At 38.0% G+C, this 22,475-nt stretch overlaps 1 protein-coding gene across 14 annotated transcripts in view; it reads left to right on the forward strand.

Annotated features, from left to right (window-relative positions):
• Nucleotides 1-22,475, forward strand: part of MYO3A (myosin IIIA) — a 285,430-nt gene that overhangs the window by 160,927 nt on the left and 102,028 nt on the right. For all 14 annotated transcript variants that reach the window (XR_010146830.1, XR_010146831.1, XM_063781509.1 and 11 more), the window contains 2 exons: nucleotides 7,789-7,887; nucleotides 7,976-8,090. Coding sequence is in view for 12 of the 14 variants with exons in the window: in XM_063781509.1 (XP_063637579.1) it covers nucleotides 7,789-7,887; nucleotides 7,976-8,090 (214 nt within the window). In the remaining 2 variants the exon portion in view is untranslated. The remainder of the gene's footprint in view (nucleotides 1-7,788; nucleotides 7,888-7,975; nucleotides 8,091-22,475) is intronic.

The following is a 22,475-nucleotide window of genomic DNA, read 5'->3' on the forward strand; positions in this document are numbered from 1 at the left end:
ATGTATAACCTAAAATTTATGCTGCCAGATAGAAAACCTAAGCCCATGATAGAGGTACTAACAGCGTAAATTAGAGACCATTCTGACATAGCAGAGAATATATTTATCTATACAAAATTAATGTGAAATTTAATTAGAAGTAACTGAGTCCTTTTCTGTTTTAAATGCTAGCATATATAAATAGACCTTTGTATTCTATTCTTCCTATGTTTATATACAAGGGACCAAATAAAAGATTCAAGAAGGAGCTTTATCATATTGACCTTTTATTGCTGGCTGATTTAAGCCATCAATACTCTTCTTAATGCTTTGATATTAAGTTGAATGAATTCCTTTTGCGAGTTTGTAGCTTAATGACAAAGTTTCTCTCCTGTCTCACAAAACGTCTTTGTTGTTCTAAAGAGGAAACTATCGTTACACATTGGATTTGTACCCTGGTGGTTACATAATTTTGCTTAAAAGCATGGCAAGTTAGAATCTTTCATTTTTCTTATGTTGGTTTTATGCTAAACATACTCTACATTATTGTAGTAGTATGTCATGTTAATTCACAGTAACATAATAAGCTCTTGTTTTATATTAGTACATTATTATTTAATGTAAGTGCCTTCAAGCTTGGTGTCATTCAATTCACGAGTAAGTCATGAATAGAAGTTTCCTGGAGTCCAGCTCCTGAGCACTAGCCCTAATATGGAAAATTACCCTTTGGTCTTCAATTAAAAATATGGAAGGAGGCCGGGCACAGTGGCTCACGCCTGTAATCCCAGCACTTTGGGAGGCCAAGGCGGGTGGATCACACGGTCAGGAGATCGAGACCATCCTGGCTAACATGGTGAAACCCCATCTCTACTAAAAATACAAAAAATTAGCCAGGCGTGGTGGTGGGTGCTTGTAGCCCCAGCTACTCGGGAGGCTAAGGGAGGAGAATGGCGTGAACCCAGGAGGCGGAGCTGGCAGTGAACCGAGATCATGCCACTTCACTCCAGCTAGGGTGACAGAGCGAGACTCCATCTCAAAAAAAAAAAAAAAAATGGAAGGAAAGATTATTAAACACATATGGCTTTCAACTGTGGTACCACACCGTTTTAATCCACTTTGGGTAAGATATTTAAACCTTAAAGATTCTTACAGGATCTTGGCTCTGTAATTCATTGTATGTATGATTTGAAACAGTTTACTTAACCTCTCTGCACCTCTGTTTTTCATCTTTAAAATGAAATAGCATTAGTACCTACCTATCAATTAAGACAAGGTACCTATAGTATATAGCACAATGAATGGCATATATTAAGAACCCCATAAGTTTAAGCCATTAGTAGTAATAGTAGTGTTAATAGTTGATTAGAAATAACATATAGCACAGTACCTGGGATATTGAAGATGTTCAGTAAATGGCAGATACTATTTATTGATGTGTGTCCAGTGCCCAAAACTCAGTGGACATGTGTGTCAGTGCCGTTGCCGCCCATAACTAGAAGGACCTCGGGATCTTAGCAGATGTGGAAACTTAGCTAGTTCTCAAAACCATTTGTTCTGCTTTCATAATTGTGTAAGCTTCTCCTTCAGACCCTTCAGGAAGAACTACTTAAGAGTAACTAATTGGTAGATGGCACCACCATGTTGCACAATGTCAAGGGATGTAATTCACGGTGTATTCTATGGAGTTGAGTGCAGGAACTCAGTTCATATAGAAGAGCACATGAACAGAACTCTCTGGAGTTACACAATGAGGCCCTGAGCTTGTAACCATAGAAATAATATCATTAATGCTTACTGAAATATCGTAGGATGCATTCTAAGAAATAGCGTAGTCAGGATTATATTTAAGGCATGCTGTGAATTAAGTAGTTTTTTTCCCCCTAAGGAACTATTCTAATTTTACAAGTTTGCTTATTGGGGAAAAGCATTCCAAATTCCAAATTCACAATCAAGTGGAAATATAACTCAGTTATAATTTGAGCACAGCTGTCTTTAATTTATAACACTTTTTCCATTTTTATATCTGTTTTTTCTTTCACCTAATTTAATTGCATTTTTAAGTTCCAGAGGAGCTTTGAGTGACCTATGAATATGAAAATATCAGACATGTGATTGATGGAAGAATTCTTAATAGGTACATTTACAAATTATAAATTTAATTGCACTGTTATCAATCAGGGTACTGAACAGAAAGAACAAGCTCAAGGGTTTTAACTGAGAAAACTGTTTACAGAGATCACATGGGCATTGAAGAGCCAAGAATGAATGGTGAGAAGCCCATGGACTAACAGGGATGAGGAGCCATGGCTGCCTTCCTGTCTGCAGGTGGAGGGAGGGGCAGCACTAGTGCCTGGTGCCAGCTGCAGCTGTGGATCAGGGGCTGCCTGTCTGGAGCTATGGCCCTAATGGGACACAGCCAGTCAGGGAGAGAGCAAGGGGATAACATCCCAGCCTCTCTCTCCTTCATTTGCCTGTTTCCTGCCTGTGCTTCCTATTGGCTGAACCCATATGGAAGCCAGAGAGCAAGGGAGCCCAAGAATTGCAGGCTGTAGGGATTGGCCCTTGGGGTCCCAGAGCAAGACAAAGAAGAGTGTAGAATGATTTGAGGAGCAGGGAAGAATTAGAGCAGACGAGTATCTTTTTTAAATGAACTCACCCTTTCTTTTAAGACATTTTGTTCTTTTCTTCGGTTTTTGCCTCTGGCGATGTCATCCCAGCTCAATCTCTGACCACATTTATTTTTAGATTACCTTTCTAATGATGATAGTACTATCTTATAACTTGTGACTTAAATCCTTTTCTAAACATAGATAGTTTTCAAGGAGAAAATTTTAAAAGAGGCTACTTAATTTCAAGAATAAGATGAACCTATTGAAGGCAATGCTAGATAATTCTCATAAATACAAATTATAGCTGTTTCCATTGCAGTTTCCTCCTGTTACTACAGTTTAGTTCAGCAAGCATTGATTGCATTTCTCTGATGTCCCCAGCACTTAACAGGACTCTATAGGAGACATAAATAAGTGGCAGACATGGTCCTCTCCATTGTGGAGAAAGGGAAATGTATTTATGGAGCAATTACTCTATGTCAGGCACTGCACTAAGCACCTTACAGCCATTATCTCTTTTAATTCTTCCAGTCATGTGACAGGGTGTCATTTTCTCTTTTAAAAGTGAGAAACTAAGAGAATTTTAATAAGTTGCTTAATGTCAAAAAGCTGGCAATGACTGAGTTGGAGTTTGAAGCCTCGTCCTTCTGTCTGACTCCCAAGCCCACCATTCATCCATCCATCCAGCCATCCGTCTATTTGACACATATTTATTGAGTGCCTACTGTGTGCTAGGCACAGGAGACATAAAGCCAAGTAAGGCAGGATTCCTGTGGTAACACAACTCACAGTATGATATAAAACGTGCTGATCACTCATTGGTTTCTAGTCTCTCATGAAAGTAGGAAATGAGTTCATCTGCTAAGATTGAGCAGGTAGGTGGCAAGAGGAGGGGACTGAGGAGACTGCATATCCAGGAGGAGAGAGTTTACAAGGAGGGAGCTGTGATTAAAAAGGAAAAACTGAAAGTGTTGTTTTACGAATACCCTGTAGTGCCTTAAGAATGCAAAGCTTCGGCCGGGTGCGGTGGCTCACGCCTGTAATCCCAGCACTTTGGGAGGCCGAGGCGGGTGGATCACGAGGTCAGGAGATTGAGACCATCCTGGCTACACGGTGAAACCCCATCTCTACTAAAAATACAAAAAATTAGCCGGGTGTGGTGGCGGGCGCCTGTAGTCCCAGCTACTCAAGAGGCTGAGGCAGGAGAATGGCATGAACCTGGGAGGCAGAGCTTGCAGTGAGCCAAGATCGCGCCACTGCACTCCAGCCTGGGCAACACAGCGAGACTCCGTCTCAAAAAAAAAAAAAAAAAAAATGCAAACCTTCATTATTAGCTTTCTAAGTCTGATTGTTGGCCACTTCGTTGAAGATTCAAAGGTTTCACAGGTGAGTTAAGCTATACCCTTGTGAGTACTTTGACACCATTTGAGGCTGTCAGAGGCCTTGGCTGCACAGGTAATCTGCAGGGTGCAAAGCAGGTGAACACACATATGAGACAGCCCGGAGGGCCTTCCTGCAAGCAGCTGAGTGGAACTCACTCTGAAGAAGTGTTAGAAGATCCACAAGTAGGAATGAGGCCACAATAAGAGAAATTATATTTGGTAACTTGCAAGACCCTATGTCTGTCCCCAGGCGGTCCTGACCTGGGAACCCCTGAAAACATTAGCAAGTGTGGGATACTGTAGTGCTCTGTGTTCTTAAGCACAGCTTGATATGGTTAGTGACCCCAGGTAAGCTTTGGAGGTGTGTTCTTTTCGTGTTTCTTTAACTTTCTGATTGTCCGCTGAAGATCAGTATAGTCCCAATAGTATCTCCAGATCTTTTCAAATTATAATTCTCAATAAATGTAAACTGATGAAGAGAAATCCATTAATATTGTTTGTCTAAGTTTTAACACTTAACGGATACAATGTACAATTAATGTACATTGTTAACAATCACAAATGTTAACACTTAACTGATACAAATGTGATCATGATTGTTAACACTTAATTGATACAATGTACAATTAGTGTACATTGTGAACAATGTAGTACAGTGTTAACATTCACAATTGCACTGTATTAGTTAATGTTAACAATCACATTGTTAGCACTTAACTGATACAATGTACATGAGTGAAGTGCACAGTCAGTGTGCTTCATTAGAAGAAAGCAAACTGAATTATATGCTGTGCCAGTCGTAGAGAAGTTTTTATTATTCTATGGTGAGAAAAGACAAGAACTAAAGGAAACTTTCAGTTTTGTTCTAACTTCACTCGTACGCAATGTTGGTGTTACTTGCATTATCACTGGTGACCACAACAAGTAACAGAATAGGATGGGTTCTGAAGGAAAGGACCCAGCCTCTGGACCACCCCTTTTCTTGAAACCTTCACTTTTCTTTGCCCCATGACTAGATTCTCCTGATTCCTCTCCTACCTCCCTGAATTTTTCTTCTGTTTTAGATTTATCCATCCAGTCTCACATTGTATATTTACCAAAGATTTGTCCCTGCAGCTTTTCTCGTTTTTTCTCTACACTCTCTCACTTCACAAATTCTTCTGACATTATGGCCTCAACAGAGAGCTCTACGTGATTGACACCCAAAGACATACCTCTCCCCCTCTCTTAAAACTGAAAAACGTTTACATTCTTTTAAAAATTGCCAACTACCTACATATCCTGCTACCATCTCAAATTCAACTGAATACACATCTCAAATCTGTTTCTTTTCCCATAGTCCTTTTCTTTTGGAATGGAACTATCCTTCTCTAGTTATATAAGACCCCCCGACTCTCTCTTCACTCGGGAGAGTTTCAGTGCAGAATGCATGCTAACCAATAGCATTGTTACTTTTCTCTTTAGAAAATGTCTTCCTTCCTTTTGAAATACTAACAAGGAAGACCAGAGATCTGCATTATTCACCTTATCAAACTCTACCCTTTCATATTAAGTATTTCAATTTGTTACCTTTCAAGAAAGACCAAACAGGGTACCTTCAATAGTTATTAGCGTGTCTGTCACAAGTATCAAACCTTTAATGTTATTTTAAACCTACATGACTGATGTGTTGGAGTCCTTATTGAGCTTCTGTAAAAAATTATTCTTGTGATGGCTTTTGGCAGAACCTTGGATCAAAACTAGAGATTATAAAATAAAGCCACAGTTGTTCTAAAACTGCACTGCATTATTGGAAGAGTAAATACATATGGATATATTTGAGTTACTGTTGATTCTGAGGAAAACTTCTACATACTGAAAGAATGAATAATTTCTTCTTTTTTTTTTTTTTTTTTTTTGAGATGGAGTCTCGCTCTGTTGCCCAGGCTGGAGTGCAGTGGCACAATTTCGGCTCATTGCAAGCTCTGTCTCCCGGGTTCATGCCATTCTGCCTCAGCCTCCCCAGCAGCTGGGACTACAGGCGCCTGCCACCACGCCCAGCTAATTTTTTGTATTTTTAGTAGAGACGGGGTTTCACCGTGTTAGCCAGGATGGTCTCGATCTCCTGACCTCGTGATCCGCCCGCCTCGGCCTCCCGAAGTGCTGGGATTCCAGGCGTGAGCCACCGCACCCGGCAAGAATGAATAATTTCTAAAGAGAGCAATAGTAAATTTCCATCTACACTGAGATTATACTGCATAATATACAGGGGGAGAAGACCCTGGAATGTTTTTAAGTCCTTTCTTTCCTTTTAAGTAAAATAATTTGTGTGTAATTATGCATATCATGAAGTGGGCTTTTTTCCGTTCCATGTACTTCATATGGAAAAGAATTCAAAGGCTCCTCTGTTCTACTAAAAATAAGCTTAATAATAATAATTCCTTTTCTGAAAGTATTTCATTGGCCCCCTAAGTTTGCTGATAAAGCCTGTGGAGGGGGTGAAGGAAAGGAGCAGGGCAAGAGGGGATGCAGGCTGCTCCGGAAGTTTGGGTGTGATGAGTTGAGGACCCAGAGCACAGTTCAGGCCACTGCCAAAAGTGGCAGGAAGGGGAGTATCCACAACAATTTAGTGTCTCCTGCCCCAACCCCTATGGTGGCATCCAAAGCTTTGTGGTGGGATGATAGTTTTGTACCAATGGAAAGAGAAGTAGCAATAGAAAAAAGTGAAGACAGCAAGGCCTTCTGGTTGAGACATAATTAATTTAACCACTGTGAAAGGAATCCTACTCTGCCCCAACCCCAGCCTGGTGACAATGGAGTGAACAGTGAAGTGAAGATTGAGGACCATCCTAAAACAGGAGGAGAATCTAGTGGGAGGACGAGAAGGGGAATGCCACAGAGAGATGCAAACCCCAGGGTGTCCCAACTGACCACTAGGCTCATCAAGAGTGGAAGTAAAGCAGGGAAGTAGAGATGGGGAAACTATAGAGCAGGAAGTTCATCCTCTGCTGAAACAGCAGAAAGTGTGATTTTTCCCTGGAGCCCACTACAGCAGAAGGAAGACATGAGGGAAGGAGAGGGGACCCCAAGGTCCAAGAAATTATGTTGTGGAACATCCTGAAGTGGAAACTTACCTTATTGTAATTCATATTCCCTTAATGGCATTATTGCAGCATCTGGAAAATGCTAGTTATGCTACTTAGAATCACAGAGTCATGGGATTTGAGACTTATAAGAAAGAGATTCCTCATACAAGTGAGAAAACTGAGTCTCAGAAAGACAATATTAAAAGGTGGTTAAAGGCGTGGGCTTTGGGGTCAAATAGACCTGATTCAAATCCATATTAATCATCAACTCTGTGGCTTTGGGGGAGATTGACAGCTCTAATCCTCGGTTTCCTTCTCCATAAAATAGGAAACACATGACCACCTCAGGGGCTTATGGTGGGTTAATGAGATAATGTAGCACTTGTAACCACTGGCATGGCTGTATACATTATTCTTTTTCTGTCTGCTCCACTGGCATGTAAACTCCAAGAAGTTAGGGATTTTTGACAGTTTTGCTCCTGCTATATCCCCAGAGCCTGGAACAGTGCCTGGAAGTCACTCACGAATGTATACTGAATGATTCCTATGAAGTGATTAAGATAATTTCTGGAATTTAATGACAGTGGTTGTTGAAAATAATGACAACAGTAATGACCACAGAAAGCCAAAATGCAGTATTCAGAAAAGCCCATATCAGCACTCACAGTCGTTGTTCAAATAATTATATTGTCAAGTAACTTAAGCAATAAATGTTCTTACTAACTACCTTACTATAAATATCTTTTTTTCCAGTGGAGAAAAAAATTTTCATATTTTTTACTACATTTATGCTGGTTTGGCTGAAAAGAAGAAACTAGCCCATTACAAACTGCCCGAAAATAAGCCTCCCAGGTAATCTACCAGGTTGAGCTTTCATCAATAATACTTTCACTTTTCCCTTAATTTTAGACTTTTATCCTTCCTTTTATATTTTTTTTAGGTACCTACAAAATGACCACCTCAGAACAGTACAAGACATCATGAATAATAGTTTCTATAAATCCCAGTATGAATTAATTGAGCAATGTTTCAAAGTCATAGGTTTTACAATGGAGGTAAGTATGAAAGACACTTGAACTTCTTTAGAAAGTATCTTTTTATCATCACTAATGTTAAGAGCATTTATTGAGTGATTAATATATACCAGCATAAGTGCTTTACATAAATTGAAACAGCGTTATGAAATAACTGGAAATATAATATTTACTTTATAAGTGAAGAAATAGTGGCCTTGAGATATAATTGAATTTCATTTTGTTCTTAACCTTTTATTTTGCTTATACTTACATTTCCCATATACATATATGGGAAATATATATATAAATACATATATAATTTTACATAAATATATAAATTGCATGTTCTTTTTAGTGCAGTCTTTTTAATAACAACTTTATTAAGATATAATTTCCATACAATATAATTCACCTATTTAAGGTGTATATTTCAGTGACCTTTAGTATATTCATAGAGATGTGTATTCATGACCATAATCATTTTTAGAATATTTTCATATTATAAATTTTTAACCCCAAAAAGAAATATGGTAGCAATTAGCATATTTCTGATGCAATTCTGACTTCATCCCTACTTTCTATCACTATAAATCTGCTTTTTCTGGACACTTTACATACACGGGATCATATAATATGTGATCTGTTGTGACTGGTTTCTCTCACTTAGCATGTTTGCAAGGTTCATCCATTTTTGCAGCATGTATCAGTACTTCATTTTTTTTTAAAGAAAGTTCTTTAACGTTTTATTTTTTTTTAATTATATTTTAACTTCTAGGGTACATGTGCACAATGTGCAGGTTTGTTACATATGTATACGTGTGCCATGTTGGTGTGCTGCACACATTAACTCGTCATTTACATTAGGTATATCTCCTAATGCTATCCCTCCCCCCTGCCCCCACCCCATGACAGGCCCCAGTGTGTGATGTTCCCCACCCTGCGTCCAAGTGTTCTCATTGTTCAGTTTCCACATATGAGTGAGAACATGCAGTGTTTCGTTTTCTGTCCTTGTGATAGTTTGCTGAGAATGACGGTTTCCAGCTTCATCCTTGTCCCTACAAAGTACATGAACTCATCCTTTTTTATGGCTGCATAGTATTCCATGGTGTATATGTACCACATTTTCTTAATCCAGTCTATCATTGGTGAACATTTGGGTTGGTTCCAAGTCTTTGCTATTGTGAATAGTGCCACAATAAACATACGTGTGCATGTGTCTTTTTTGCATGTGTGCATGCAAACATACGTGTGCATGTGCATGTGTGATAATCCTTTGGGTATATACCCAGTTAATGGAATGGCTGGGTCAAATGGTATTTCTAGTTCTAGATCCTTGAGGAATCACCACACTGTTTTCCACAATGGTTGAACTAGTTTACAGTCCCACCAACAGTGTAAAAGTGTTCCTATTTCTCCACATCCTCTCCAGCACCTGTTGTTTCCTGACTTTTTAATGATCACCATTCTAACTTGTGTAAGATGGTATCTCATTGTGGTTTTGATTTGCATTTCTCTGATGGCCAGTGATGATGAGCATTTTTTCACGTGACTGCTGGCTGCATAAATGTCTTCTTTTGCGAAGTGTCTGTTCATATCCTTCGCCCACTTTTTGATGGGGTTGTTTGATTTTTTCTTGTAAATTTGTTTAAGCTATTTGTAGATTCTGGATATAAGCCCTTTGTCAGATGGGTAGATTGTAAAAATTTTCTCCCATTCTGTAGGTTGCCTATTCACTCTGATGGTGTTTCTTTTGCTGTGCAGAAGCTCTTTAGTTTAATTAGATCCCATTTGTCAATTTTGGCTTTTGTTGCCATTGCTTTTGGTGTTTTAGACATGAAGTCGTTGCCCATGCCTATGTCCTGAATGGTATTGCCTAGGTTTTCTTCAAGAGTTTTTATGGGTTTAGGTCTAATATTTAAGTCTTTAATCCATGTTGAATTAATTTTTGTATAAGGTGTAAGGAAGGGATCCAGTTTCAACTTTCTACATATGGCTAGCCAATTTTCCCAGCACCATTTATTAAACAGAGAATCCTTTCCCAGTTTCTTGTTTTTGTCAGGTTTGTCAAAGATCAGATGGTTGTAGATGTGTGGTATTATTTCTGAGGGTTCTTTTCTGTTCCATTGGTCTACATCTCTGTTTTGGTACCAGTACCATGCTGTTTTGGTTACTGTAGCCTTGTAGTATAGTTTGAAGTCAGGTAGCATGATGCCTCCAGCTTTGTTTTTTTGGCTTAGAATTGTCTTGGCAATGTGGGCTCTTTTTTGGTTCCATATGAACTTTAAAGTAGTTTTTTCCAATTCTGTGAAGAAAGTCATTGGTAGCTTGATGGAGATGGCAATGAATCTACAAATTACCTTGAGCAATATGGCCATTTTCACGATATTGATTCTTTCTATCCATGAGTATGGAATATTCTTCCATTTGTTTGTGTCCTCTTATTTCGTTGAGCAGTGGTTTGTAGTTCTCCTTGAAGAGGTCCTTCACGTCCCTTGTAAGTTGGATTCCTAGGTATTTTATTCTCTTTGAAGCATTTGTGAATGGGAGTTCACTCATGATTTGGCTCTCTGTTTGTCTGTTATTGGTATATAGGAATGGTTGTGATTTTGGCACATTGATTTTGTATCCTGAGACTTTGCTGAAGTTGCTTATCAGCTTAAGGAGATTTTGGGCTGAGATGATGGGGTTTTCTAAATATACAGTCATGTCATCTGCAAACAGAGACAATTTGACTTCCTCTTTTCCTAATTGAATACCCTTTATTTCCTTCTCCTGCCTGATTTCCCTGGCCAGAACTTCCAACACTATGTTGAATAGGAGTGGTGAGAGAGGGCATCCCTGTCTTGTGCCAGTTTTCAAAGGGAATGCTTCCAGTTTCTGCCAATTCCGTATGATATTGGCTGTGGGTTTGTCATAAATAACTCTTATTATTTTGAGATACGAACCATCAATACCTAGTTTATTGAGAGTTTTTAGCCTGAAGGGCTGTTGAATTTTGTTGAAGGCCTTTTCTGCATCTATTGAGATAATCATGTGGTTTTTGTCTTTAGTTCTGTTTATATGCTGGATTACATATATTGATTTGCATATGTTGAACCAGCCTTGCATCCCAGGGATGAAGCCCACTTGATCATGGTGGATAAGCTTTTTGATGTGCTGCTGGATTCGGTTTGCCAGTATTTTATTGAGGATTTTTGCATAGATGTTTATCAGGGATATTGATCTAAAATTCTCCTTTTTTGTTGTGTCTCTCCCAGGCTTTGGTGTCAGGCTGATGCTGGCCTCATAAAATGAGTTAGGGAGGATTCCCTCTTTTTCTATTGATAGGAATAATTTCAGAAGGAATGGTACCAGCTCCTCTTTGTACCTCTGGTAGAATTCGGCTGTGAATCCATCTGGTCCTGGACTTTTTTTGGTTCGTAGGCTATTAATTATTGCCTCAATTTCAAAACCCGTTGGTCTATTGAGGGATTCAACTTCTTCCTGGTTTAGTCTTGGGAGGGTGTACGTGTCCAGGAATTTATCCATTTCTTCTAGATTTTCTAGTTTATTTGCATAGAGATGTTTATATTAATCTGATGGTAGTTTGTATTTCTGTGGGATTGATGGTGGTGTCCCCTTTATCATTTTTGTTGCGTCTGTTTGATTCTTCTCTCTTTTCTTCTTTATTAGTGTTGCTAGCGGTCTATCAATTTTGTTGATCTTTTCAAAAACCAGCTCCTGGATTCATTGATTTTTTGAAGAGCTTTTTGTGTCTCTATCTACTTCAGTTCTGTTCTTGTCTTAGTTATTTCTTGCCTTCTGCTAGCTTTTGAATGTGTTTGCTCTTGCTTCTCTAGTTCTTTTAATTGTGATGTTAGGGTGTCAATTTTGGATCTTTCCTGCTTTCTTTTGTGGGCATTTAGTGCTATAAATTTCCCTCTACACACTGCTTTAAGTGTGTCCCAGAGATTCTGGTATGTTGTGTCTTCATTCTCATTGCTTTCATTTATTTCTGCCTTCATTTTGTTATGTACCCAGTAGTCATTCAGGAGCAGGTTGTTCAGTTTCCATGTAGTTGAGTGGTTTGGGGTGAGTTTCTTAATCCTGAGTTCTAGTTTGATTGCACTGTGGTCTGAGAGACAGTTTGTTATCATTTCTGTTGTTTTACATTTCCTGAAGAGTGCTTTACTTCCAACTATGTGGTCAATTTTGGAATAAGTGTGATATGGTGCTGAGAAGAATGTATATTCTGTTGATTTGGGGTGGAGAGTTCTGTAGATGTCTGTTAGGTCTGCTTGTTGCAGAGCTGAGTTCAATTCCTGGATATCCTTTTTAACTTTCTGTCTCATTGATCTGTCTAATATTGACAGTGGGGTGTTAAAGTCTCCCATTATTAATGTGTGGGAGTCTACGTCTCTTTGTAGGTCTCTAAAGACTTGCTTTATGAATTTGGGTGCTCCTGTATTGGGTGCATATATATTTAGGATAGTTAGCTCTTCTTATTGAATTGATTCCTTTACCATTATGTAATGGCCTTCTTTGTCTCTTTTCATCTTTGTTAGTTTACAGTCTGTTTTATCGGAGACTAGGATTGCAACCCCTGCATTTTTTTGTTTTCCATTTGCTTGGTGGATCTTCCTCCAACCCTTTATTTTGAGCCTGTGTGTGTCTCTGCACATGAGATGTGTCTCCTGAATACAGCACACTGATGGGTCTTGACTCTTTATCCAATTTGCCAGTCTGTGTCTTTTAATTGGAGCATTTAGCCCATTTACATTTAAAGTTAATATTATTATGTGTGAATTTCAGCCTGTCATTATGATGTTACCTGGTTATTTTGCTTGTTCTTTGATGCAGTTTCTTCCTAGCGTCAATGGTCTTTACAATTTGGCATGTTTTTGCAGTGGCTGGTAGCAGTTGTTCCTTTCCATGTTTAGTGCTTCCTTCAGGAGCTCTTGTAAGGCAGGCCTGGTGGTGACAAAACCTCTCAGCATTTGCTTGTCTGTAAAGGATTTTCTTTCTCCTTCACTTATGAAGCTTAGTTTGGCTGGATATGAAATTCTGGGTTGAAAATTCTTTACTTTAAGAATTTTGAATATTGGCCCCCACTCTTTTCTGGCTTGCAGAGTTTCTGCCAGGAGATCCGCTGTTAGTCTGATGGGCTTCCCTTTGTGGGTAAGCCGACCTTTCTCTCTGGCTGCCCTTAATATTTTTTCCTTCATTTCAACCTTGGTGAATCTGACAATTATGTGTTTTGGAGTTGCTCTTCTGGAGGAGTATCTTTGTGGCATTTTCTGTATTTCCTGAATTTGAATGTTGTCCTGCCTTGCTTGGTTAGGGAAGTTCTCCTGGATAATATCCTAAAGAGTGTTTTCCAACTTGGTTCCATTGTCCCTGTCACTTTCAGGTACACCAATCAGATGTAGATTTGATCTTTTCACATCATCCCATATTTCTTGGAAGCTTTGTTTGTTTCTTTTTACTCTTTTTTCTCTAAACTTCTCTTCTCGCTTCATTTCATTCATTTGATCTTCAATCACTGATACTCTTTCTTCCACTTGATTGAATCAGCTACTGAAGCTTTTGCATGCGTCACATAGTTCTCATGCCATGGTTTTCAGCTCCATCAGATCGTTTAAGGTCTTCTCTACACTGTTTATTCTAGTTAGCCATTTGTCTAATCTTTTTTCAAGGTTTTTAGCTTCTTTGCAGTTCAAACATCCTCCTTTAGCTTGGAGAAGTCTGTTATTACTGATCGTCTGAAGTCTTCTTCTCTCAACTCATCAAAGTGATTCTCCGTCCAGCTTTGTTCCATTGCTGGTGAGGAGCTGCATTCCTTTGGAGGAGAAGAGGCACTCTGATTTTTAGAATTTTCAGCTTTTCTGCTCTAGTTTCTCCCCATCTTTGTGGTTTTATCTACCTTTGGTCTTTAATGATGGTGATGTACAGATGGGCTTTTGGTGTGGATGTCCTTTCTATTTGTTGGCTTTCCTTCTAACAGTCAGGACCCTCAGCTGCAGGTCATTGGAATTTGCTGGAGGTCCCCTCCAGACCCTGTTTGTCTGGGTATCACCAGCGGAGGCTGCAGAACCGCAAATATTGCAGAATGGCAAATATTGCTGCCTGATCCTTCCTCTGGAAGCTTCATCTCAGAGGGGCACCTGGCTATATGAGGTGTCAGTCGGCCCCTACTGGGAGGTGTCTCCTGGTTAGGCTACTCAGGGGTCAGAGACCCACTTGAGGAGGCAGTCTATCCATTCTCAGATCTCAAACTCCGTGCTGGGAGAACCACTACTCTCTTCAAAGCTGTCAGACAGGGACGTTTAAGTCTGCAGAAGTTTCTGCTGTCTTTTGTTCAGCTATGCCCTTCCCCCAGAGGTGGAGTCTACAGAGGCCGGCAGGCCTCCTTGAGCTGTGGTGGGCTCCACCCACTTCGAGCTTCCCAGCTGCTTTGTTTACCTACTCAAGCCTCAGCAATGGCTGCAGCCTTGCTGCCACCTTGCAGTTCAATCTCAGACTGCTGTGCTAGCAGTGAGTGAGGCTCTGTGGGCGTGGAACCCTCCGGGCCATGCGTGGGATATAATCTCCTGGTGTGCCGTTTGCTAAGACCATTGGAAAAGTACAGTATTAGGGTGAGAGTGTCCCGATTTTCCAGGTACCATCTGTCACGGCTTCCCTTGGCTTGAAAGGGAATTCCCCGACCCCTTGTGCTTCCCAGGTGAGGCGATGCCCTGCCCTGCTTCAGCTCACACTCCATGGGCTGCACCCACTGTCTGACAAGCCCCAGTGAGATGAACCTGGTACCTCAGTTGGAAATGCAGAAATCACCCGTCTTCTTGTTGCTCACGCTGGGAGCTGTAGACTGGAGCTGTTCCTATTCGGCCATCTTGGAGTCAGTAGTTCATTTTTTTATTGTTAAATAATATTTCATTTTATGGGTATACTTCATGTTATTTGCCCATTCATTAGTTGATGGGCACCATTTGGGTTGTTTTTGCTTTTTGTCTATTATGAATAATGCTGCTATGAACATTCATGTACAACTTTTTGTGTGGATGTAAGTGTCCATTTATCTTTGATATATACCTAGCAGTGCAAATGCTGAATAGGGTAACTCTGTGTTTAACCTTTTCACTAAATTGTTCAACTGTTCTCCAAAATCACTGCACCATTTTACATTCCCACCAGCACTGTCTGAAGGTTCCAATTTCTGCATGTCTTCGTCAACACTTATTGTTATCTGTCATTTTGATTATAGTGATTCTAGTGAATGTGAAGTGGTATCACATGAGGGTTTGGGTGAATTTACCTAATAACTTATGATGCTGAACTTCTTTTTCATGTACTTATTGGTCATCTGTGGCTCTTTTTTGGATAAATGTCTGTTCAGATCCTTTGCATATTTTCTAATTGGGTTATTGTCTTTTTATTATTGAGTTGTAGAAATTTTTTATAATCTAGGTATACTAGCCCCTTATCAGATGTCTGATTTGCAAAAAAAAAATTATAGTATTTGTTATATTTTCCCTTTCTTGATGGTGTCCTTTGAAGCACAGAAGTTTTTAAATTGTATGAAGTTCAGTTTATCTGTTTTTTCTTTTATTGTTTGTGATTTTAGTGTTGTATAGAAAACCATTGCCTAATCCAAAGTCACAAAGATTTATGCCTAAGCTTTCTTCTTATAGTTGTATAGTTTTAGCTCTTACATTTAGGTCATTGTTCCATTTTGAGTTAATTTTTGTGCATATTGTGAAGTAGGGATCCAACTTCATTCCTTTGCTTCTGGACATTCAGTGTACCGGCACCATTGTTGGAAAGATTATCCTTTCCCCATTGTTCTTGGTCAAATATCAATTAACCACAAATATATAGGTTTATTTCTGGACTCTCAATTCTATCTCATTGATTTATATATTTATCCTTATACCAGTATCACACATGAGTATCGCAGCTATGTAATAAGTATTGAGATTGGGAAGCATAAATCCTCCTACAACTTTGTTCTTTTTTTAAAATTTTTTTTGGCTTTTCAGGGTCAGTCCCTTAAACTTTAATATAAATTTGAAGGATCACCTTGTCAATTTCTAGCACCTTTAAAAAAATTTTTTTTGTTCAGCTCCCTCTTCCCCATCTTACCTCCTTAAATCTACATCTGCTCTCTTTCTCCTCCCCTAGTTAATGGATGTATACATAGTCCAATATTCCATATTTATTTACCTAGTCCTAGAGTCTTGTTTATAGATACACACACACACACACACACACCCCCATGCAAATGTTGACACGTGCATATATATGGTGAGATGATCATTGTTTTATTAATATGGGATTATATTACACACACTTTTCTATATCTGATTTTTCTTACTCAGCAATACCTGTGAAAATCCCTTCAAATCACCTAATATATCACTGAATCACCCCTTTTAAAGGTAGTGTAATGTTCCACAGTGTGTACTACCATAATTTATTCAGCCATTCAGCCATGACTGGGCATATAACTATAAATGTTTCCAGATCTTTGCTACCATGAGCAAAGCTGAAGTTTGTCCTTATTGACTGGTTCATTTCTTTCTGTGGAATAGGTTCCGTTCCTAGTAGTGGAATTTCTGGGTTAAAAGGTATATATTTTTTAAATTTGAATAGAACTTGCAAGATTGCCTTCCAATAGTTCTGTAGCACTTCACATTTCCACCAACAATACATATTAATACCCTTCCCCCACTCATTCCTGCCAGCAATGTGTTGTGGCTTTTTAAATATTTCCTAGTCTGGTGGGTGAAAGTAACATGTCGTTTTAAATTTGCATATCCTTGACAAATAATATATTTGAACATCTTTCTATTTGTTTGCCAGCTGCTTAGATTTACTCTTATGAATTGTATATTTATATATGTTGCCCCTTTTATTGAATTATTTATATGTTTTATGTCAATTTGTAAGGGCTCATTGAATATTATAGATATTATATGTTTCTATCATTTGTGTTATAAATGTTTCTTTATACTTGTATAATTTGTCTGTGACTTACTTTTTGTCATATTTGTTTATCATAATGAAGTTTTAAATTTTCGTTTATTCAAACAAATTTACGTTTTTGTTCGTAGTATCTAGGTCTCTACTTTCAGTTAAAAAGTTTTCCCTTAACTCTAGGTTGTATGTGTAGTCTCCTAGATTTTCTTGAAAGTTTAAAAAATAAATTTATCTTTAATCATTTGAAATTTATTTTATGGTACCAGATGGAGCACCACTTTTCTTTTATTCCAGATGGAGAGCCAGAATTGACTTATCCTATATTAAGGCCTTATATGACATATAATCTATTTTTGATGCCTCTATTTTAGCCATCAATCTATGTTTTCTACTTCTATACAGTATTCTGTTGTCTTGATTACAGTGGTTTGATTCTGTGTTTTTCTAGTAAGGCTATTCCTGCTCTTGCTTTCTTCTTTTCCATATTTTCCTTAGCTATTGTTTAGCATTGCTTGTCCATACAAACTGTAAGATCAATATATTCAATTCCAACAACCCCAGTTGGACTTTTAATTAGAATTATATTGAATTTATATATTAATTTTTGGAGCACTGTGATTTTCATGATATGTATGTCTTCTCATCCCAAATTATGAAGTGACTTATGTACTTTTTGTCTTACAACTTTGTTTGTTTAGATGCTGTTTCGAGTTTTTAATAATAATCTATAGTTATATTCATCTGGAACTTGCATCTTATTTTTAAATTTATTAATAACTATGTTAAGGTTTTTATAAGGGAAATGAATTTTCCAATGGCAGAATTTTTGAGATATATAATCATGCCATTAGCAAAAAGAAGAGTTTTACCCCTTTCATGTCATCATTTCTTTTTCTTGTTTGTGCTTAGATCATCTAAGACTAGTCTAAGTCAATATTAAGTAATAATGATTATAGTTGGCCTCTGAGTCTAGTTTCTGATTTTAAATGGTTTTAGTGTTTTGCTATTTTTTTGGAAAAGAATATTTATCATAATTAATTTCCTTTTATTGCTGTTTTATTTAGGGTTGTTATTAGGAATTCTGCTGAATTTTACCAAATTTTTTTTTAGCTGCTATTGATATAATCATATTTTTTCCTACGGCAGTTTGTTGATGCCTCCTTATTCTGTTGATAGATTTCTTAATATTTAAATATCCTTACATTTCTGGAATAAACCCAATAGAGTCCATCTTTATTATCTTTTTGATAAATTTCTGTATCTATGAGCTAGTATTTTATTTCGAATTTTTGCATCTATATATTTAGCAATGAAATGTATCTATTTTTTTTCTTTTATATCAGATTTGATTACTAAAGTTATGCCAGTGAGCTTTTTTCTTTTTTTCTTTGGCCTATGTGAGTTAAAATCAGTTCCCAATGTTCTCTGAAGACAAGAAGCACCTTGACACACATACATGAGTCTTAACCAGACCTACCGTACAGAAATTTCTGAGAGAGATCTAGTATTCTCTGCCATTACAGCACCCCAAGTAATTCTTATCATTAGAGAAGACTGGGGACAATGTCTTTTAAAACCTTAAATAAAGATTAGAGGCTGGGCGCAGTGGCTCACGCCTGTAATCCCAGCACTTTGGGAGGCTGAGGCGGGTGGATCACGAGGTCAGGAGATCAAGACCATCCTGGCTAACACAGTGAAACCCCGTCTTTACTCAAAATACAAAAAATTAGCCAGGCGTGGTGGCAGGCGCCTGTAATCCTAGCTACTTCGGAGGCTGAGGCAGGAAAATCACTTGAACCCAGGAAGCAGAGATTGCAACGAGCCAAGATCACACCATTGCACTCCAGCCTGAGCGAAAAGAGTGAAACTCCATCTCAAAAAAAAAAAAAAAAAAAAAAAAAAAAAGATTAGGGTAAAACTCAACTGTGTCTGACCTTTGGGCCTTTTTGATGTTGAATCTTTAATTACCTTTCTGATTCTTCTATGATAATTATCTTTTTGAATTTGTTTTTCTCTTTCAGGTTATTTGTATTTTGCTAAGAAATTATCATGAAATCTTATGCCATAGATTTTCATGCTGAATTTTCTTATAATACTTTAAATTAATCCCATATCTCTGGCTTTGTTTCCTTTCTCATTCCAATGAGAAATTCTCATTTTTGCCCTTACTGTTTTATCTTTAATTGGGTTTACAAGGGGGTTTCGAATCTTAAAAAAAAGAGAAAGGCAAAACCACAACAGCTATTGGATGCATTTACCCATCCGATAAATGTTTTCATTGTCTGTATTATTGGTTTTAATTTGATTTTTATATTTTTATTAATTTATTCATTGTTTCTTCTGTTCTTTTTTTTTAAGAGAATACTTGGTTTCTCTATTTCTTTACATTTGTTATTGAATAATGAAAGCATTTAAGGCTAGAAATTTATCCCCAAGTAATAAACACTTCCTTATGTCCCATAGGTTGTATTTTTTAATTTTTGTAACAAAGTATCGTGTTTAATAGGGACGCCTAAGGCTTTTAGAGAAGCTTTCAGACTTCGCTCGTAACAGTTTATTGTTTGCTACATTGATTCAGAGTGTGTGATAAAAGAAGATTTTACTCTAAATGTGAATCAGGCTTTTAGATGAACTCTTTCTGGAATTTTAGATGAACTCTTTCCGCAATTTGTTGAATTTTGATTTCATTTTCATAAATGACACTCCTGCAGCTTTAAACAGTCAATGTGTCTGCTTAAGAAGTTTACCAAGATCCCTTGGATTATCAGATCTCTAGTAAGAGCTTAAGCTAAAACAAACAAACAAAAAACTAATTCTTCAATTCTTCTCAAAAAAATTAGAAAATTTAATCAACAATATATAAAGTGTAGAAATGCTAATAGACGTGAAACTTTATAAAAATTATTCAAATTGTATGCTATGAAATTATTGAATCTAATGATTTTGTAGTCTGTTTTTAAGGCACTGTTGACTCCCTTCTAAAATGGAAGACTATCAGCAATAACTTTAGTTCCATGATCATCTGCTTGCCAAAAGTAGTATCTGTAAAGATGTAAGTGCTTTTGGCATATTCTCCAAATAGGGAATTTCTGCTCTTGGCAGCTCTGAAGACAGGAATCTCTCAGTCTTGCCTTCTCTTTGAAAGCTTTTGGCTCCATCTTGAGTATCCTTGCTGCAGGCTTATAGGAGGTGGGGACTGGGGAATGTTTTCAAGACCTTACCCCTAGAAGATGAAGTGTGATCTTTACCAACTGGGTGAGGTTGGAGAAGAAGCAGAGTAAATGGATTTTATTTTGGTTGGAAACTAGGGCCCTGCCTTACAAGGGAGGTTTAGGTAAATCCAGTGCCATCTTTGTCCATCAAGATCTTAGAAATCTTCACTGATCCATCTCCCCAAAGCTAACTTTATAACCCAGAAATTTTCCAGACAGTTATTTGATAGAACAAGAATACATAGATTCAAATGGAATTCCAATTGTTTAGTTCAGCACTATCTTATTTAATAAGGACTTCTTGAGAGATTTTGTTTTGTACAATCCATGTAAGAATGGAAAATGTAGAATAATGATATGACAAGTTGCCCACTCTAACTTAAGAAATGAGAAATAAAAATTACTATGAAAGGAACTTTGTTAGACTTAACTGACAAATCAGACAGTATCTGTAACAATGAATATTTAGAGTACAGTACTACCCTCTTATCTGCAGTTTCACTTTCTGCAGTCCCAGTTACCTGTAGTCAACTGCAGTTTGAAAATATTAAACAGAAAATTCTAGAAATAAACAGTTTTAAATAGCATGCCATGCTGAGTAGCATGATGAAATCCCACTCCTTCCATCCTGGTAAATGAATCTTCTCTTTGTCTAGCATGCCCATGCTGTATAGGCTACCTGCCCCTTAGCCACTTAGTAACCCTGTTGGTTATCAGTTCAAAAATACATAGTACATATATAGAGAGTTCAGTTCTATCTGTGATTTCAGGAATCCACTGGAGGTCTTGGGAGGTATCCACCATGGATTAGAGGGGACTACTATAATCTGGTGTGTTACAGTCAAACAATGGTTGCTGTGAAACATTCCAACTTTTAAAGTAAACTTTTCTAGTATGGGCTTTCTCCTTAACCAAGAGGAATTCAGATTTGATGAAGAGACTCTTTCCTGGCTACTTTTACAGGTCCAGAATTTAGAATCTCTCATTGAATTCTGAATAAACATTGCTACTCTGTTTCTAGAGGAATTAATTGCTTGTAGGGAAACTGGTGAAAGAGTTTGAGGAGCCAGAGGGGAATCTGGAAGGCTATTTCCAGCACCAATCAAGAATTATTAACAATTCCTCTTGGGACCAGAGCGGGAGTTATTGCAATGAGTTCCCCCAAAGAGTTCTGATTTTACCAGAACATTATGAATTATAAGGACAACAAGAAAGTTGTACTCTAGACTCAATGGCAAGCCAAGATTGAATGCGTCCTTAGGAAGACACTTTACTCACAAAAAGTCGTGAGCTGAAGTTAAATGGCTTTTTGGCTTAAAAGTAGAGACTCCAACTTGACCATCTTCATTTCTGAATCATGCTTTCTCTCCATTGATTCATGGACCCTACCTGGAACTTTGGATTGACAAATCAGGCTGTCCATTCTATATCTACTACACTGCAGCTGTAATTTGGGAACTCAGTGGTTCTGTGGTCTCTAGGTCAGAAAGGAGATGAATGGGCCCCTTCTCTCTCAATGCATTAGATGGTTTTTAGGCTATAAAATGGAACAAAAATCCATTGTTTAATGCATTTTCTCTGAGGGCTTTTGGAGAAGCTTTCACGCTTTGCTCTTAGCTGTAATTTGTTACAGTGAGAAAGTACCTGGTTCTTAAGTGGCCAGTATGTGAATCTCATTCCCCCATCTCCCTCCCTCCAAAAAAAATTAAGCAGCAAAGGTTGTCAGGATGTCTGGAATGATACATAAGGACAGAAACATTGGCTTCACCATAGCACCTTTTGTCTGAGAGTTGAAAGAAAATGATGAGGAGTGAGTAGGAGTTGAACAATTGAGAGATCACTAAGCATTTAGAACTTATCATGGATACCTCGTGTAAAGGATAGAGTGTGCATACCCTTGTACATGCCATGAGGTCTGCGTGGTAGGCATCCTATCATGCTGAAATTTGTGCCATTGACCTTACCTGATTGTCTTTTGGAAACAAGGTCTGAACTGTAGGACCTGGAGTCAGAGATGACCCTGATATATTTCTGGAAAATCGTTTTTTGGGTTTTCTTTTCTTTTTCTTTTTTTTTTTTTAAGAGATGGGATCTCTCTCTGTTGCCCAGGCTGGAGTGCAGTAGTACAGCTCACTGTAGTTTCAAACTCCTGAGCTCAATCTGTCCTCCCACTTCAACCTCCTGATCAGCTGGGACTATAGGTGATTACAACCGTGCCCAGCTAACTTTTTAAAACATTTTTTGTAGAGATGCATCT

Source organism: Pan troglodytes, chromosome 8, assembly GCF_028858775.2.
Source record: "Pan troglodytes isolate AG18354 chromosome 8, NHGRI_mPanTro3-v2.0_pri, whole genome shotgun sequence".
In the NCBI taxonomy this organism is placed as follows: domain Eukaryota; kingdom Metazoa; phylum Chordata; class Mammalia; order Primates; family Hominidae; genus Pan; species Pan troglodytes.